Genomic DNA, 20,560 nt, shown 5'->3' on the forward strand with positions numbered 1-20,560 from the left:
ATTGCTCCTTCATTTTGTCCTCCCCTCTGTGAATTGCATATTACCATGTTTTGATTTGTGATTTGTTTTCAGAAAGTAAACCCAGGATAAATTTGCAAGTCTGATTGCTGAGGCACACTCTGAGGAAATCTTTATTAGCAGGAAAATCATAGAATCATATAGCATTATATAAATGGAAAGAGTCTCAAAGACCTTTGAACACAACCCCTGGCAGTGCAGGGGATCCACACCTAAATTATCATTGACAAATGACTCTTTAAACTTCTGTTTAAAAACCTCCAAAGAAGGAGAGTCCACTATTTTCCCAGGCAGCCTCATCTTCTAAAGTAATCTCGAACAGAAAATATGGCTTTCCCTTAATACCGAAGTTTTGACACTGAAATGCTCTTGTTATTTCTCCAAGATGCACTTCTCTTTTTGTTTCATACATGGACCAGATTTAAAAGGTAAAAGGAAGGAAAGTGGATGGGATGATGTTTGTTCATCTTCGGAATCTGCAGATATAAAAATCGCCTTATATTGGTATAACTGGTCAATTAATCTTGCCACCATATAGCTTGGTGCACAGATTGTTGCTGTGGTCCAGCAGGAGAGCAAAGGGTAGACACAGCCTGAGATTCTTTGGATTCTATTGGAAATCCCACCACTCTTGAACTATGTTATGGCTCCCTCAGCCACATAAGTGTTAATAACACTCTGCACTGGCACAGATATAGCACAATGAAGGTATAATAACTAACTCATTGGCTAGATAGCTCTGTGAAGATGAAGCACCTGGCTGCAGTTGTGAATTTGATTCCCCGCAGTGCCTTGTAAGAGAAACACCAGTCTTACATAGCCTTGTATGCACCCCCAAAAGAAAGAAATCATAAACCACTTCTGAGTACTTTGTACCTAGAAAACCCTGATCACCATAAGTCAGAATCAACTTGTCAGAACATTAATTATGAGATTGCTAAACCGCTCAGTAAGTTGGGTATCTGGCTGCAGAGCTAGAGGTTGGGGGTTCCGTTCCTCACTGCCTCCTGGGAGAAAAGCCAGCATGTGTGTAGAATTGGGCAAGCGACACAATCCTACAGTGCCTCCAGATAAAAGGAATGGTAAATTCCATGTGAGTACTCTGTAGCAAACTACATGGAAACCATGCAAAATGTTGACATCTGTCAGAATCAACAGCATGTAATATTCAATCATGACAAGTCAGGAACCAATTCTTGGTCTGCGCACTCATCACTTGTATTTTCCCATCAAACAACACCTTTATTGTTCCAGTCCTGATCTCTTTAAACTGCAGTATTGTGTCTGAATCAGGGTACTGTGGCTCAGTGTTGATTTATTAAACCAAGATCTTAAACTTCAGTTTGATCCTGGTTAGTAAACTGACATTCAACCATCATTTCCTGTAATATGGAAGTGTAGTTTAAACAGAGCAAGACTGCAGTACCAAAACCAATGGGAAGAGGCAAGGAGAGGGGAGAGAGCCCGCAGATCTAATTCTCATTTATTACCTAACAAATAAGTCAATAAACTGTTTTTTATTAAACAGGCAGCATTGTGTACAAACTAGCCCAAAGGCTCATGGAGCAGGAAGTCATGTATCTTTCCATAGCTTCTTCATAACCCATTGAAGGTGGATTTGTAGCCCATTGGGTTCAAGGTTTTGGACTATTTCCCTCCAAGCCCATTGACTGGGTGGATGAGAGTGCAACTGTTAAGTGGGCTTGTATGGAGAAGGAAGGATTGTTCTTGTGGTGTGTGAATGCAAGAATTTAAATAATGTTTCTGGCTGTTGTATTTTTCTTTATTTGAATTTCCAGTATCTACTGTGGGCTGGGAGCAGTGACCGGATACAGTATAATTCCTATAGCTCTTTCATTATAGGAGCCTTCATTCTAAAGCACCTCCCTAAATGATATAAGAGAGCACAGGGTTTCTGCTTCATCTAAGCCATAACCACATCTGTTTCCTAAACAGGAGCCCACCCATCTCTTTTCTGTCTCTTTCAGTCTCTGCCAAAACCACTTACATTCTTGACCCCCTAAACTCTGTGTATTGTGCTCCCTCCCCCCCCCCCTTCTTGACTGCTCTGTATGGTGTTCTCTGTATGTCTTCTTGGAAGAGTAACCAGTGCTTTAATAATCCAGTCCATTGTGTATACTCTGAATCTAAGTGATAATTTTCTCTATGCAATGTCTTTACTTAGGAAAAACCCAATAACCCTGAACTCAGAGAAACAAGCTACAGTGGATATAAAAGGATCCTGATGACATGCACAGTCAGCTATGTGAAAATTACTGTCCACATTTTAGATGTCCATAGTTATAGTTAGTTATGCTATCTGAGAGACAGAGTGAGTGAGTGAGAGAGAGAGAACATTGAAACTGCTTTTCTGATGGACCCAAGGTGTATTCTTTTGTACATATCCTTCACTTTTATATGCATTTATAACATTTTTGCTTCTTTGTTGAGATGGAGATATTGCTCATGGGGCTATTTTGAATAGCTGTTCCTCTTTAAAGTGGCAGTTTAACTTGAGATAGAACTGCATGTGTGTCCACGTGTTTTTGCTCCATCTAACAAGAATTAGGCCAAAGGTATTAGTTACAGATAATATGTCATTAGATGATGAAATCACATTAATATTCCAAGAGCATGATTCTGGCCAATCTTCATGTTTGAAAAATCGTATTTTCAGAAGAAACCCATGTCTACATCTTGAAGATCAGCCACAAAACAAATCAAGCTGATTTGCAAATTGTAGGAGATGTGAAAAGTTTCCACTATAATGATTACACACTTTCAGTACTTAAGGAATTCCATCTCTTAATGTTGTGCTCACTGTACTGTATAGCTTGGTCCTTTTTAACACACCCTTTTGAGGGATGTGGTGGCACTTCAGGTTAAACCACAGAAGCCTCTGTGCTGCAAGGTCAGAAGACTAGCAGTCATAAGATAAAATCCACGCAATGGAGTGAGCTCCCGTCGCTTGTCCCAGCTCCTGCCAACCTAGCAGTTTGAAAGCATGGAAATGCAAGTAGATAAATAGGTACCACCACAGTGGGAAGGTAACAGCGTTCCGTGTCTAAGTCACACTGGCCATGTGACCACGGAAACTGTCTTAGGGCAAACGCTGGCTCTACAGCTTGGAAACAGGGATGAGCACCATGCCCTAGAGTCAGACACGACTGGACTAAATGTCAAGGGACACTTTTACCTTTACCTAACACACCCTTTGATAAAGAACATATTTTGTGTTCTGGATTTAGCTAGGAGAGGAGACTCAAATGATATTACTTTTGCTTTTTTAGATGCAATGTTCCTCACAGAATTCCTTCCCTTTGAATCATAGGATTTTGGTTCTAAATAATTCCCAAAATAATTCCCACAATAACAGCAAGTATTTACCATAGTAACTTGTATCACAAGTTGATGTGAGCCATCATTAGTGTAAATCAAAATCTATAGACTTCAGTTCAGTTCTGATAGTGTGCTGATATCACCTGTGGAAGTATGAAGGACTGTTTTACAAATATTGGCCACATGCTTGTATAGAAAGAAGCCTGACCCAACAGGTGCCATCCAACTGTGTTGATGTTCATGCTACAGTCACATTTTTGCCAGTGCTAGAAGTTGCAGTTGTATAGATCTGAAATGCTGCAGGCTAGAGAACAACTAATCAACCTACATCAGCTGACATTCTGGGCTTGGTTGGAGTCTGAGTAGGCAGTATGTCCCTGTTTTCAAAACGGTTTTGTCTACAAAGCTCAATAAGCCAGAATCTGAGACCTCCTGCTCTCTGTACAAATATCCATTTGATCTGAGTGAAGCTCTTCACAGGGTTTTATTTTCCCTCATCCTGATACACTTATCAGTAGCTTTTGCAATAGGGTGTGCAGATTTGTGTAGGTCACTTATTATTGCCAAGTGTGTTTGCATCCATTAGTCCACATCAGTTAGTTTAAAATCCTGTTGTTACTTGCAGAATAAAAACAAGCACTCTGTTTAGCATTCTTGACCATGGGAGAAAGTCTTGTCAGCCTTCTTTAAAAATATTTTTATTATTACTGTACATAACATCAAATTCACAAAAAAAAACCACAGGATGAGTTTAAGAACTGCAGAGTTTGTAGCTTTTCTCTTGCTAGTTTAACCTGATATAGTCTAGTGTCTTAAGATGTTCTTCTCCTGTTCCTAGTTCATTGATTTGTGTTTCACTGACCATCATCATAGGCATCCTTCAGTCTCGAGAGACTATGGTAACATGCTCTGAATCGAGGAGTGTCCTCTCCAGAGCATGAAGCCCGGGTAAGGTAATATGGAGGATAGGCTGTTACCCAAGCAGCAGATCCCCCCTCTCCACATTGCTGAAATGGTCCAATGGAAAGGCAAGAGCCAGTACAACTGATTCCAGCAATGTCGTAGGAGTTGGCAGAATGACACGGACTGCCTTCGGGACTCCAGCTCTGGATTTTGCCTCGAGGTTAACTCCTGAAGCCTTTTCCATTGGTGGATATAGCCACAAGGCAGTGGAGGTTTGAAATCGGAGTTTTCCTTCTCCTAGATGGGCTGCCTTCCATGGCGGACGAGCCCCACCTACCCGGCCTGCTCTTTAATAGTGTGGAAGTATAATCTGATCCTTAAAACTTTCCTGCCTCCCAGGCTTATGCAAATCTAATTGGATTCCTATTTACCATATTAAGGCCAGAGATAGAATGGTCCTGGGACACGTTCTTTTAAAGCAGAAAGTCCCACCCCCTAGGCCCCCCCCAGGCCATGTGGTGAGGAGACAAAAAGAAACCCCAGAAAAAAAAACTCAGCAAAACATCCATGCAAACAAACCTGGCCTTCACCCTCAGCCCAGCTTCCTCGGGAAAAGGGTCCAGGGTCCTGGGACACGCTCTTTTAAAGAAGAATGTCCCACCCCTAGGCCCCACCTCCAGGCCATGTGGTCAGGAGACAAAAAGAAACCCTAGAAAAAAACTCAGCAAAACATTAGTGTACCAATGTTTTGGTTTCACTGACCACCCTCCCGAAAAGATTGTGTCTACACAGTTGTGCAGTCTCTCTGTGGGAAAAGTACTCTCTTTCCCTGTTTTGGATTGAAAGTCCTCTTAGTTCTGAATGATTGCTCTGGGAAATGAGGAGGAAGATTCAGTACTTTTCCATGATAAGAGAAAGAAGAACAGACAGGCATAAGATTTTACCTCACCTTTCCATTCAAGTTACTGTTTTGATAAAGACTTTATCCTAATTCCATCCAAAAAAGCTGAGCCTTAAGTGCAAGTAAAATATCCCAGAAGAAACTGATTACTTTCCAGGTCTTCTGCTTGCTCCCAGCTTACACTCTTCTCATTGAAACAAACCAGAGGGAGAAGGAGAAAGCCAGGCTGCTTCCAGCCAAAGGATTGCATACCCAGCTATTATGATGAAAAATGAAAAGAAGAGTAATGTTTGCGGTTTACTTTTTCTATTGTTTACTCCCACTGGGACGAGCAGAGGGGTCAGACCAAAATATCTCTTTCTTCTCTTCCCAGAGCAGTGGGTACAGATTCCCAGGGACCTCATCCCTTCTTGTGTGCTACGTACAAGTGGCATGTTTGCTGTTCAAGGCATCTGGTTAGTTCACAAAGTGGGGAGCTAGAAGGGCTGCAGGCTACAGGCGTTTTGAGCAGTTTCCTGCTTTGGCAGCTCTGTCGTGTTGTTTCTCGTCCTCCCTCTAAATATTCTTCCCACTCTTGTTTTGAGAGGTTTGCTGCATGCTAGAGCTTGTTCCCCTTCCCCATCTTAGTGTCATTTCTATCACTCCGGTGTTGGCTGCCTCTGAGGCCACTTTGGTATATTTTAATTTAGAAGAGACATGCTCGGGAAATGGAGTCTGACTGAAAATGCATCTTGGGAAATGTTGAAATATGGAGAGCTAGCTAGGTGAAACATTTATTGCATGCCTTTGTACACTTTGAAAAGTATCTAGTTCCTTGTTGTATTGGATTGTCCAAGGCTTTTTTTTTTCATGAAAGAGAGAGGGAGGGAGGGAGAGGGAAAATTGCTTCCCCTTGTCTATGTATTAAAACACAGCTTGGCAAATCAAATGTCAGAAATAATCCTAAATGGAAGTCGAAGAGAGGTTACCATAGGTTTTGGCCATGTGGGAACTCTATGTTGAACTGTGTGGGTGAGTGTTCATTGTCCATATGGTGTTTCCGCTAGTACTGTATTCACACATTCTTTTCTACCTACTACTTTCCACCCTTGACTGTTCATTTTGAAGAATGTGTTATACTTCACATGCTGAGTTTTATTCTGGTGTTTCTGAGAGAAAGTTTGAGGTCTGGGAATTGTGTTACTTATACATCCCGCTCTGCTAACTGATATCCCTTATCTTGCCCCCTACCTTTATTTTATGTAGCCATAAAATCAAGTCACAGAGCAGATATTCATAATCACAGTCCTCATGGCCAGACCCAGAAGGAGAATCTGACACAGCAGACAGCTATGTTGCTCCATATCCATATAGATCTAGCATTTTTCCATATTCACAAGGAACAGGTGGGTGTTTGATTTTGGTACAGCTACTGGAACTCAAGTTGTCCATTTAGTTTCAAGCCATCCTCCAAGTACTTGGTAGAATAACTGGTCTAAGTTTTTGCTGTTGAAGAAATCATTTGCCACTGCCGTGCTTGTGTGAGGCATGCAACTAAGCTGTAAGGCCACAGAGAAATTACAGAGGAATGGCAGAAGATAGAGTAATCCTCATTAGAGAAGAGTCTGGATCCGCTGTGCTACTGTCTCTCATGCCTAATATCCAGTTTCCTTACTTTGGCTGCTGTAGCTCTGAAAGTCCTCCATAGTTCCTGCTGCTTTTGATTATTGAAGCACATGCTCTGAGTTTTCTTTTAAAGAGGTGATTTACCTTAGTGGTAAAATACAGTAACTGCTTTGCAATCAGAAATTTCAGTTTCCACGGCTTGGAAAGAATTTGTCCTGAACTGCTTGGATACCTGCTGCCAGTCTGAAACTGGATTAGATGGACAGACTCTTTAACTTGGTACACTAAATCAACTTCCCATGTTCCCAAAGTGAAAAGTCCCAATAGACATTCCCGTGCATTTGTATGGATTCAGATCAGGTAGATTTGATTTTTAAATCATGCTGATTTAAATCACAATTTAAATAATTTTGATTTTAAAAAATCATTCATTTTTATCCACCTTGGGTTCAAATATAGAAGGTGTATGTATGTATGTATGTATGTATGTATGTATGTATGTATGTATGTATGTATGTATGTATGTATGTATGTATTTATTTATTTATTTATTTATTTATTTATTTATTTATTTATTTATTTATTTATTACGGTCAAGTGACCACCTCATAAAACATATTATATGGCTAAAATATACAAAATAGAAATAAAAGAGTGTAAAACAGATTAGTTGTGTACTAGCTATAATATATGGGAAGAATCAGATACAGTGATTTTTTTATAGCCATCTTTTGAACCATTGGATCATCTAGGGCAAACTGGTTTGGACAGGCTCTTTGGGGTATAGGGAATCCTTCATACATGTTTGTAAGCATTTGTAAACATTTCATCCCTTTGGTTGGGACCACAACATTCCTCTACACTCAACAATAAACCACCCTCATGCTAAAACCAATCAACCTGTGACTTCAGGAGACTATAAGGGAGCACTATGCCATTGCTGCTGCACAAAATCTTTCCACAGAGTCTTGATTGGAGAGAAGTAGCTTGATGTAAAATTAATCGGGTCTCCCTGGGTATCTGAGAATACTTGGATTCAAGAGGTTAGTACGTAGATCTCTGTAAAAAAAGACAGCACAGTAAAACATGGCCTACAGTTTCCATTTGGCCATTGTTACGTGGATACAGGCAATCCAAGACAGGTATATGTTGAAATCTTCCCTCCATGAGCTTAGAAGGTAAAACATTAAGTCTCGCTAATGTGAAGGCTCTTCTAGTCTTTGTCATCATTGTGCTAGTCAGATATGAGGATATTGTAAAGGCATTATTAGTAACCACACTGTATTTGCCCGACTGGCTCATATGCTCTTGAAGTTCTATGCCCCAGGTTCTTTGTTTGAGTGCTGCTTTGGCCCCTACATGACCCATTGCCAAGAGAGCATCGGTGGAAAAACCCATTTGCGTTATTTCTTTTGTAAGTTGGAGTTTCCAGTCTGATTGAAAGGAGTCAAAAAGTGACATCTGTGCCAAGCCTTCAGAGGAGAAGATAAGCTTTAGTCAGTAATTAAACATACGGACTCTGGCATGTGCTGTTATGGCAATGAGGCCAGCCAAATAAAAGGTGTATTTTCCCCTTCATTTTTCTTGTGGTTGACTCACTTTTATGAAAAAAAGTAAAAAAAAATTCTATGTAAAAATACTAAAATAAATAAATAAATGGTTGAAATTCTGTTGCTTAGCTTAATAAGTAACCCATGAGTAAACCTATTGAATCACCGGGGATCTACTGAGTCAAATCCTTTGTAAGTTCCATTGTAAGTTCAATGGGCCTGCTCTAGTTGTGATTTGCTACACTAAGCAACAAGATTTCACCAATTGAATTCTATTATAGTGCAAATATTGTAGCACTTGCTTGAGTGAATGTATCATTTCTGTTCCATGACTGATGATGAATCTAGAGTCACAGAGCTCTAGTTACTCTCACCTGTTGTTATTATACATGACATGTTTTGGTAGAATATGAATTATTACAGGCAGCAACCCTCACTCAAAAAATGGGATCCATACCAAGCACTCACTCCCATGCTACCCTAACCAGTTATCTAAGCAGGTCTTGAGATGTTTACTGGTTCCATATTCAGAACCCATCACCTGGAATGGAATCATGCTTTTGCCCATTCCCCCCCTCCCCCGTAACTCCTGCCAACAGTCTGTTGACAGATGCATAAGGCCCACTCCCTGGATGTGTCATTATCTGTGCTTGGAAGGCACTTGTATATCTGTGTTAATCTACTAATCTTTTCCCTTTTTCATTTTTCCAATGAAGCTTTAACAGTGAGGTTCATCACCAAGCGATTTATCGGTGATTATGATCCTACTTTAGGTAAGTTTAACTCCTTGTTTGCTTATCTGAATCGGGGCATTGGTTGGTATTTGGGGTGGTGCTGGTAGTGTATGCATATCTATTATTAGAAGTAATGGCTATTATATTACCATTAACAAAATGGCTGTTGTCAGGTTTGGCCGTAGCTCAATGCTTCTGAGCACATGCTTTGTATTCAGAAGGTCTCATGTCCATTTTCTCACATCTCCAAATCAGGCTAGGAAAAATTCCTGTTTGACACCTTGTTGAACAGCTGCCAGTGAGTGTAAATTATACTATGCTAGATGGCCTTGTCCTTTGAATTGCTATAAGGCAGGTTCCTACATTCCTAATGAATTATGGTGTTTGGAGGAGCAATGACTAATTAGTATTACTTTCAAATGTCAAACATGTGTCTCCTCATATTATAAAAATAAATGATGGTGAAGTAGAGAATGGTGATATTTCTGTAATGTTTTTCTCCTTAAATATACCCAAAATAGGCTATTGCATAATCCTAAAGACATGTATTATCAATTAAAAACTAAAGTCTATCTAACCACCAGATTGTCTAAAAACAATAACAAAACAACGTAGGAGACATCCAGCACTTATATAAGTAAAAACAAAATTAAAAGCTTAACAGCAGCAAAATTCAAACCAGCAGGAGTAAAATTAGGTGTTGTACCTTAAAACAGAGGTGAGCAACATGTGATCCATGGGCCATATACAACTCTCAGAGACCTGAATAACGCCCCATGGCACCCCTCCCCCATTAATAACCTAGGCCCCAAATTTTTAAAAGAATCAATCAATCAACCAATTAATTGGGCAAAACTGGTGTGGCCTTTAAGTGCCAGGGATGGATGTGAGCAACTTCTCGACCTTTGGAGACCTCTGGAGACCACCCTCTTTTCCTTAAAAACTTTCTGGAACAAATGTCTGCAGTTCCTGGAAAAAAGACACCATGAAGGAACCAGATGGATTTCTGTTGAGAAGCTTTCCAGAGTCATAATGGCCTCGCAAAAAAGGCACCATCTCACATCCTCTCACTCTGAAACTCACCAGATGATCAAGTTATGTGCTCAACATGTCCTGACAACTCAGATTGAACAGCCACTGATAAGATAGTGGCCTGAAGGTTTGGTTCATTCTGGAACAGCACAAAAAAAACCCTAATCATTTGGTCACCATTTTGCCTCATTTATGAATTCCATACACTTTAGGGAGTCGATTTTCATTGGACCAGTCTAAATTTCACCTGGGATGAATTTCTGTTTTTTTAATGTAAGAGTTACGAGGTCTCTGAAAATCCTGCTCCTTACAGGATGCCTACTTTGTCTCTGATATTCTATTCCCTTTAAAATGTAGGCCTTTACAGTGGTGCCTCGAATTACAAACTTAATTGGTTCAGGAAGATGGCCATAACTAGAAATGGTTGTAAGTCGAAGCACCATTTCCCATTGGAATGCATTGAAATGCAATTAATCCATTCTGGCCAAAGAAAAAAAAATCACACACAAAAAATCACTGAAAGACCGGTCGGGAACGTGATTAATCCCTTCCAGCCGAGGGGGGAGGGAAAGTAATCAACCATGCAAGACCCGTTGCAAATGCAAACAAGACAAAGCAAAAAGCAATCAAGTTTGCAAGACCTAATGCAAAGAAAACAAACCAAAAACCAATCAACGGGGCAAGACCCATTGCAAATGCAAACAAGACAAAAGCAAAAAAGCAATCAAGCAGATCGTGCAATATCAGAAATGGGGGGGATTCCAAAAAGCAAGGAAACTCTCCAAGACCCATCAGAAATGGGGGGGGGATTCCAAAAAGCAAGGAAACCACCTAAGACCCATCACAGGACAGAAACATAACCCCCCAGCTTAAAACCACGCAGCAAAGACACCCAGAACAGTTTTTAGAAAGCAGAAAACAGTACCTTATCTTACAAGGCAGCCCAAAGCCTCCCTGCAAACACACACACACGCTCTCAGAAGCAGAAGGAGGCAGTCCCAAGCCTTCAATGACGATGCACACTCTCTAACTGTTGGGGTGAAAGAGCTATAAAAAAGCAGCCTCATTGCCACCTACAGTTAGAAATTTGAATTTCCTACCGTTTTCCCCCTGCCTTTTTCTGTTTGTAAGTGGAAGCTCCGGTCGCAAGTAGAAGCAAAATTTTGCAGCCAGAGCTGGTCGTAACTCGAAATGGTCATAAGTAGGGACATTTGTAAGTTGAGGCACCACTGTGTCTTCATAATTTCCTTGTCCTTTCATTTAGCAAGAATGAAATCCATTTGGGAATACTGTAATTAATTAAGAAATAGACTTAATATCTATTATGTCCTTCTTTCCCTCTCATCTTTGCTTCTGTTTTTTTTAAATGTCTATTTTATTGTTTCCTGCAAAATGCAAGAGCTTCTTCTCCATAAAAACCTTTCAGGCTGGAAACAGAAGTAAAGCGTCTGTGCCAGTAAACGTCTGCACGTTTCCCATAAGACAGAAAATCCTGCTTTGGAGAGGGCAGGAGGCAGATAACAGTGAAAAAAAGGAGTGATTTGTAAAGGTGTGAGCTTGAAGAACTGGAACTAGGAAACTCACTTGGGATCTTGAAAACAACAAAAAGTCAAAATAGAAGAAAGAGAGAGAGAGAGTGTGTGTGTGGGGCTGTGCTACTTTGAGGCCTCTGAAGATTTCCTGGCAGGAACAAAGGCAAGGTTATCCTTACATTAGGCCAAATAAGGGGGCTGCCTGAGTTTGTGTATCATGAAAGAGAGATAATTTGTAATTTTTAAAAATGTATTGTGCTCATAGTTATTCTTTCTACTAGAGAAATGCATGGCTGATTTTTTTACCTCAGATACCAAACTAACTGGGGCTGGTTTAGAGATCAGCATCTTGATTTGGGAGGGGGTGTGTGGCATTTGCTGGTTTACCTCAGGCAGGGAATTAGGCTGGCTCTGGAAGAAGTTGTGGGAGCTAAGCAATGTGAGCTGCACTTTCCCCAGTTTTCGACAAAAGTTGCTCATAAGGGCTCCTTTTTCTTTTTCATTTTTCCTTTACAAATGGGCAATGACTTCACTTGACAACTCTCTGTTGCCTTCTGGGCTTTTCTCGTTCTTGCAGACCCAAACACACTTCTGGCAGTTAGCCTCCATGAACACCATGAAACTTATTTTCCAAGTTAAAACATGAAGGATTGTTCTCCATGTCACAGAACCAACCGTGGGCACGCACACACACACACACACACACAGACAAAGAGTAATGACTTCTCTGTAAGATTCAGAGAGATCTGTGGGTGGGAAGAGTGCACTGAAAAAGTGAGGGAACCAAAAATCTCTCCCCCTCCCATTTATTTTCACAGAAAGGAATAATTGGGAGGAGGATAATGAAGCCAAAGGCCATCAACATGAAGGAGACAGTATGGCATTTCTCCTCCTTGAATCCACAGTATCCAATATTAGAATCTTGGATACATGCATCTTGAGAAAGAGAGAAATGTCCTAGAGGGCAAGATGAGTTAGTAAGACTCATTGGAGCAGGATCCTGTCAAAGTCAGAAGGTGTGTGGGAGTTCAAAAGGAGAGCAGAGTGCTTAGGAGGAAAGATGTCACTGTGTGTGCGCCCCATGTGTGGCTGCCCTTCAGGGCAACCTCTGCTCTGTAGGTGGCCTTGCTGTTGTTGTTTTTTTGCAGCCTCTGTTCTGACAGCACCTTGTTGCACAAAACAATTGAATGTGCATTTGTTTTTAAGGGAATGACAAAGCTTCCTCCCCCCCATTCCCCCAGGCTCATCCCATAATTGCTCCATGGTAAGGTTTCAGATCCCCTTCATGGATTACTGCCTTGTCCTGGCAAAGGGGCTTAATTCAGAGAAGTTATAGGCTATGTCGTGCAGGGACATGGAAGACAGACAGGTCATAGTGGAGAGTTCTAACTAAATGCAATCCACCTGGAGCAGGAACTGGCAAGCCACTCCAGTATCCTTGCCAAGAAAACTCCATGGACAGAAACAAAAGGCTAAAAGATATGAAGCTTGAAGATGAGCCCCTCAGGCCAGAAGGCATCCAACATGCTACTGAGGAAGAGTGGAGGACCAGTACAAGTAGCTCCAGAGCTAATGAAGTGGCTGGGCCAAAGCCGAAAGGACGTTCAGCTGCAGACATGCCTGGAAGTGAAAGGAAAGTCTGATGCGGCAAAGAAAAATACTGCACAGGAACCTGGAATGTAAGATCTATGAATCTTGGGAAGCTGGGTGTGGTCAAACAGGAGATGGCAAGAATAAACATCGACATCCTGGGCGTCAGTGAGCTAAAATGGACGGGAATGGGCAAATTCAATTCAGATGATTATCATATCTACTATTGTGGGCAAAAAGCCCGTAGAAGAAATGGAGTAGTCCTCATAGTCAACAAGAGTGGGAAAAGCTGTTAGTTAGTTAGGCATCCTTCAGTCTCGAAAGACTATGGTAGCGTGCTCTGTGTGGAGGACTTGGAACAGCGTCTAGTGTGGCTGAGGAGGCCAATTCGAGAGTGACAATCCCTTCCACACTGAAGACAAATCCAATCTGTCCCCTGTCCAGCTCCCTGGTTTTGCTGCTTTTGTGATTTCCTCTTTGCCTCGGCCTGCTGGGCAAGGGTCGCTTCAAATTGGGAGAGGCCACGATGCAGTGCCTGCCTCCAGGCTGAACGCTCAGATGTCAGGGTTTCCCATCTGTTGAGGTCTATTCCTAAGGCCTTCAGATCTCGCTTGCAGACGTCCTTGTATCGCAGCTGTGGTCTCCCTCTGGGGCGATTTCCCTGCACTAATTCTCCATACAGGAGGTCCTTTGGAATCCGACCATCAGCCATTCTCACGACGTGCCCAAGCCAACGTAGACGTCGCTGTTTCAGCAATGTATTCATGCTGAAAATTCCAGCTCGTTCTAGGACTACTCTGTTTGGGACTTTGTCCTGCCAGGTGATGCCAAAAATCCGTCGGAGGCAACGCATATGGAACGTGTTCAGCTTCCTTTCCTGCCGTGCACAAAGGGTCCAGGACTCGCTGCAGTACAGGAGTGTGCTTAGGACACAGGCTCTATAGACTTGGATCTTTGTATGTGTCGTCAGCTTCTTATTGAGCCATACTCTCTTTGTGAGTCTAGAGAACATGGTGGCTGCTTTGCCAATGCGTTTATCCAGCTCGACATCCAGAGAGAGGGTGTCAGAGATGGTTGAGCCAAGGTACACAAAGTCATGAACAACCTCCAATTCTTGTGTAGAGATGGTAATGGAAGGAGGTGAGTCCACGCCCTGGCCCATGACTTGTGTTTTCTTCAGGCTGATTGTTAGTCCAAAGTCTTGGCAGGCCTTGCTGAAACGATTCATGAGTTGTTGGAGGTCTTCAGCAGAGTGGGCAACGATGGCTGCATCATCTGCGAAGAGGAAGTCCCGCATGCATTTCAGTTGGACTTTGGTCTTCGCTCTCAATCTGGAGAGATTAAAGAGCTTTCCGTCTGATCTAGTCCGGAGATAGACACCCTCGGGAAAAGCTGTACTGTGATACAATCTAAAAAATGACAGAATGATTTCAATACAAATCCAAGGCAGACCTTTCAACATCACAGTAATCCAAGTTTATGCACCAACCACCAATGCTGAAGAGGCTCAAATTGACCAATTCTATGAAGACTTACAACACCTTCTAGAACTAACACCAAAGAAAGATGTTCTTCTCATTATAGGGGACTGGAATGCTAAAGTAGGGAGTCAAGAGATAAAAGGAAGAAAGGTAAGTTTGGCCTTAGAGTTCAAAATGAAGCAGGGCAAAGGCTAATAGAGTTTTGTCAAGAGAACAAGCTGGTCATCACAAACACTCTTTTCCAACAATACAAGAGGCAACTCTACACATGGACATCACCAGATGGCAATACTGAAATCAGATTGATTATATTTTCTGCAGCCAAAGATGGAGAAACTCTATACAGTACAGTCAGTAAAACAAGACCTGGAGCTGATTGTGGCTCTGATCATCAGCTTCTTATAGCAAAACTAAAGCTTAAACTGATGAAATTAGGAAACAGCACTGGGATAGTCAGGTATAATCTAGATCAAATCCCTTATGAATACACAGTGGAAGTGAAGAACAGATTTAAGGAACTAGATTTGGTGGACAGAGTGCCTGAACCATTATGGTTGGAGGCCTGTAACATTGTACAGGAGGCAGCAACAAAAACCATCCCAAAGAAAAGGAAATGCAAGAAAGCAAAGTGGCTGTCCAAGGAGGCCTTACAAAATAGCAGAGAAGAGAAGGGAAACAAAATGCAAGGGAGATAGGGAAAGTTACAGAAAATGGAATGCAGACTTCCAAAGAATAGCAAGGAGAGACAAGAGGGACTTCTTAAATAAACAGTGCAAAGAAATAGAGGAAAATAATAGAAAGGGAAAAACCAGACATCTGTTTTTTTAAAAATGGAGACAATAAAGGAAGATTTAGTGCAAAGATGATGATAAAGGACATGATAAAGGACAAAACTGATAGGGACCTAACAGAAGGAGAAGACATCAAGAAGAGGTGGCAAGAATACACAGAGGAATTATACCAGAAAGATCTGGATGCCCCAGACAACTCAGATAGTGTGGTTGCTGACCTTGAGCCAAGCATCCTGGAGAGTGAAGTCAAGTAGGCCTTAGAAAGCATGGCTAACAACAAGGCCAGTGGAGGTGATGGCATACCAGTGAAACTATTTAAAATCTTAAAATATGATGCTGTTAAGGTACTAGACTCAACATGCCAGCAAGACTGGAAAACTCAGCATTAGCGAGAGGATTGGAAAAGATCAGTCTATATCCCAATCCCAAAGAAGGGCAGTGCCAAAGAATGCTCCAACTACTGTACAATTGCACTCATTTCACATGCTAGCAAGGTTATGCTCAAAATCCTCCAAGGTAGGCTTCAGCAGTATGTGGACCGAGAATTCCCAGAGGTACAAGCTGGATTCCGAAGGGGCAGAGGAACTAGAGACCAAATTGCTAACGTGCTGGATTATGGAGAAAGTCAGAAACTTCTACTTCTGCTTCATTGACTACACAAAAGCCTTTGACTGTGTCTACCACAGCAAACTATGGCAAGTTCTTTAAGAAACAGGAGTGCCTGATCTCCTTATCTATCTTTTGAGAAATCTATACGTAGGACAGGAAACAAGAGTTAGAACTGGATATGGAACAACTGATTGGTTCAAAATTGGGAAAGGAGTACAACAAGGCTGTATATTGTCCCCCGGCTTATTTAACTTATATGCAGAATACATCATGCGAAAGGACTGGAGGAATCCCAAACCGGAATTAAGATTGCTGGAAGAAATATCAACAAGCTTAGATATGCAGATGATACCACTCTGATGGCAGAAAGTGAGGGCGAATTAAGGAACCTTGTAATGAGGGTGGAAGAGGAGAGCGTCAAAATGGTCTGAAGCTCAACATCAAAAAAACTAAGATCATGGCCACTGGTCCCATCACCTCCTGGCAAATAGAAGGGGAAGATATGGAGGGAGTGACAGATTTTACTTTCTTGGGCTCCATGATCTCTGCAGATGCTGACAGCAGCCACGAAATTAAAAGATGCTTGCTTCTTGGGAGGAAAGTGATGACAAACCTTGACAGCATCTTAAAAAGCAGAGACATCATTTTGCCGACAAAGGTCCGCATAGTGAAAGCTATGGTTTTTCCAGTAGCGATGTATGGAAGTGAGAGCTGCATCATAAAGAAGGCTGACCACTGAAGAATTGATGCTTTTGAATTGTGGTGCTGGAGGAGACTCTTGAGAGTCCCCTGGACTGCAAGGAGATCAAACCTATCAAATCTAAAGGAAATCAACCCTGAGTCCTCACTAGAAGGGCAGATCCTGAAGCTGAGGCTCCAGTACTTTGGCCATCTCATGAGAAGAGAAGACTCCCTGGAAAAGATCCTGATGTTGAGAAAGTGTGATGGCAAGAGGAGAAAGGGGACGACCGAGGACGAGATGGTTGGACAGTGTGATTGAAGTGACCAACATGAATTTGACCAAACTCTGAGAGGCAGTGGAAGACAGGAGGGCCTGGCATGCTCTGGTCCATGGGTCATGAAGAGTCGAACACGACTTCATGACTAAACAACAACAACAAGGTTTCAGATGCCACTCACTACAAACAGAAAGTTGAACTGTATCTGGAACTTAGAAAAAAGCCATCAGTAATGCGCTGTATTTCTACCTGGAGTCAAATCACTGCCAGTTCCCATTCTAGATGAAGGTGATAAGAGAGCCTCTGAATTAGCAAGCTTCACGGTCACCACTCTAGTTGCTTGTGCTTTGTCACCCTCCATATGTTTCAGTTGCCTTCACTGTCCTACTTCCTTGACTTCTGATTTCTGTTTCTGATTTCTCAAATGAAAGCCTGAGGTGAGCTCATACTCTTCCATTTGCTCTGGACAGATTCCTATTGCTGGCACCCCTTCGGACTCCCACCAAACCACAGCAACCTTATTTCATAGTACTGTTTAATCAGGTGAAGCTGTGGGTCTATTCCCTCATTTTTAAAGCATGTTTGATTCACAGCCATCCTCTGTCCTCACTTGGCCACCTGAACGTGTTCTGTCAAATGAGGTTCTCTCTGTGAGTCAGCATCTGTATTTTTCTGCATTCTGGCTCCTGCATAGAATCTCCATGGATCCAACATGGTCTCCTCTTCAGCCAGTTGCTTTTGTAGGAGGAAAGTGATGGTGGAGAGGGTGTAGCTATAAGGCTCCCCTCCCTTTATGTGGACTACACACATTTTAATAGCATGTGAATTGGGCTAATATTTCTAAGAAAACAGAACTGTAGAAAAAACCACCAATGCTTTTCACTTCATGGTGAGGTTTTTCTTTAAACAAAACAAAACAGAATCCTGCCTTTTCATCTTGTCACTTTGAATGGATAGCTCTACAGGTTTGTGCACTGAGTTTCTCTTGGGAAACCCTTCTCCAAGTCGATTGCAAATCACTGAATGTGGAAATTTAAGATTATATCTAGCTAGCTTCATACCAAATATTGAAAAACTGTTATCAGAACATCAGGTTCATCCCTCTCATTAACATCATTAGCTGTGTGTTAATTCATTAATTTTACTAAGTTCTGATTTTTTTCCATTCCAAATACAAATATTTAGTTGCATTTTGTGTTTTTTCCATAAAGGTATGAATAAAAATTGTACATTTTTTCTACACTTGTGCACGCTTTCAAAAAAACCCTTAAAACGCGTTTGAAGTTCATAGGTTTAGGAAAATGTGATATTAGGTAGGCAGGGTGTCTATAGAAAAGAAGCCGGCAAGTGGTCTGGGGCCAAAACTTTGGGGAACCTATGCTCTAGAGGTTCACCAGTCTGTTAAATATGGGTTCAGGTATTCTGTTGTATTGTTGTTTGAATTTTTATATTTCTCCTTTCATACTGCCCTGAGAGTTATGAAAATGAAGGATGATATTTTAAAAATGAATTAAGAGATTAATAAAAGTGCATGTTTCTAAGACAAAATGTGAGTAAGATGATTTTCATATCCAGCATTCTGGATGTTTCCAGGCAGAACCAGTGGCACAGAGGAACAGAAGAAGCAGTCTTGCTTAACATGCTTCTAGTTTTTGTAATTAATTTTGCTTAGTGCACATATCAGGGTATTTCTCATCCATGTTTCTGTGTTCCACAGAGATGATCTACAGGCACACAGCGGTTGTTGACGGAGAGATGGTGCATTTTGAAATTCTTGACACAGCAGGACAGGTACAGTTCTGGGCACTCCACTTTTTTAAAAAAGGGATATCGTAGAGCTAAAAAAAGTCACAGTAAAGGGCAAGCAAACTGGTCACAAAGCTCAAGACATGTGAAGAAAGGCTGCACATTTGGGGCATTTAGTTAGAAAAAAAGCTGAGTGTGCCGGGGGACATAGTAGTAGTGTATAGACTTCTGTGTGGTCTGGAGAAATTTTTGTTTTATAGTTTTTTGTTTTCATGCTCTCATATTAGGGCTTGGGTTCATCCCATTAAACTGATTGTTGGCAGATTCAGAGCAAATAAAGGGAAATACTTCTGCATACTGTGCTCAAACACTTCTGCCCCCTGGGTACCCCCAGCTTAGCAAGGTGTCCAGTCAGTCAAGACTATTAGCTTAGATGACTTTAAAGGAGGCCTCGTGCAGCAGTGGTTAAACTGCTGTGCTACATACAAAACTGTGCTCATGACCCAGGGGTTCAAATCCCAGATACCCGGCTCAAGGTTGACTCAGCCTTCTGTCCTTCCAAGGTCGGTAACATGACTACCCAGCTTGTTGGGGAGTCCGTGTGTAGCCTGCATAATTAACTTGCAAACCACCCAGGGAGTGCTTTAAGTGCTATGGTAAGCAGCATGCTTTTTGCTTTAACTAGGCAGAGATGGCCAAAGACATTTTGCTGCCTGAGGCAAAAGGCAAGATGGTGCTTCACTCTCATTCTGTGTCCAGAAGCTGACCACTGGCTGTTTAGCAATGCTGGCAATGGGGCACTGTTCTCTATTGTGTCTGACAGATGCATGCTATCATAGCAGACACGCTAGAAGCCGTATGGCACACACACACACACAGAGAGAATTTCCCTTATACTGAATCCAGCCCCTTGCTCGAAAGGGCTCACCCATGAATGAAACTGCAACCATCATAAAAGCCCTGTTGGGTCTGAGCAATGCTCCATCCAGGCCAGCATCTTCCTCTTCCATAGAGCCCAAACAGACATTTCTGGCAGATTCTGTGCCTGGAAATTTTTGCTGCTACTTTTACTGGACACAGGATTAGAAAGGCAAACGTCCCAAGTGGCAGTTAGGAGACAACGGAGTGTGGCAGAAAGTGACAGAAAGACAAAGGGAAATTCTTGGGGAGGGGGCTGTTTCTAGTAACATGGAAGGCGAAAGACAAGAGGGTGGGATGAAAGTGGCCGCCGCATTTTAGCTGAACATTTGGTAGCAAGTCACTGAGTCTGAGCAGAAGTATTTTAAACTTGCATAATGGGAGGAAAGCAGCATAAAAGCCAGGAAATTGCCTAGTGATGGTGCCATGGGGAAGGACACGTGTCCATCTCCAAGGGCCAGACTGAGACTCCAAGAGTTCCAGAGCTTCCCCATTCCCTATGGGTTGTCTCACAAAAACAACTAGTGTCACAGATTTTTCATCTGTACTGCTGTTTTTTTTCATACACCTAAGACCAGAGCTTGGCAATGATATGTTAATTTTAAAACAATACAGTAGGACCACCGTATCTGCGGGATCAGTATCTGCAGTTTCAGTTATTTGCTGCCTGAAAATAGGACATTAAAAAACCCAGAAATGTGTGTTTACAAATATGTGTCTTACTGAAACTGGCCACTAGAGGGAACCAGAAGTAATGCCACATATATAGAGTTTGCATATCTGCACTTTTTGGCATCCGTAGCAGTGGGTGGGCTTGGAACCGATCCCTCACAGATACCGCAGTCCTACTCT

The 20,560-nt window shown here is 41.9% G+C and overlaps 1 protein-coding gene and 1 long non-coding RNA gene across 3 annotated transcripts in view; one reads left to right on the plus strand and one right to left on the minus strand.

The window, feature by feature from the left end:
- LOC110074167 (ras-related and estrogen-regulated growth inhibitor) overlaps positions 1–20,560 on the plus strand; it is a 41,541-nt gene that overhangs the window by 10,985 nt on the left and 9,996 nt on the right. For both annotated transcript variants that reach the window (XR_012082391.2, XM_072985575.2), the window contains exons 2-3: positions 9,033–9,089; positions 18,762–18,835. Coding sequence is in view for 1 of the 2 variants with exons in the window: in XM_072985575.2 (XP_072841676.1) it covers positions 9,033–9,089; positions 18,762–18,835 (131 nt within the window). In the remaining variant the exon portion in view is untranslated. The remainder of the gene's footprint in view (positions 1–9,032; positions 9,090–18,761; positions 18,836–20,560) is intronic.
- Positions 15,668–20,560, minus strand: part of LOC144586038 (uncharacterized) — a 208,650-nt gene continuing 203,757 nt past the window's right edge. The window contains exon 2 of the long non-coding RNA XR_013540737.1: positions 15,668–16,879. This is a non-coding gene — a long non-coding RNA (uncharacterized LOC144586038). The remainder of the gene's footprint in view (positions 16,880–20,560) is intronic.

The sequence above is a fragment of the Pogona vitticeps genome, chromosome 1 (assembly GCF_051106095.1).
Source record: "Pogona vitticeps strain Pit_001003342236 chromosome 1, PviZW2.1, whole genome shotgun sequence".
Taxonomy (NCBI): Eukaryota; Metazoa; Chordata; class Lepidosauria; order Squamata; family Agamidae; genus Pogona; species Pogona vitticeps.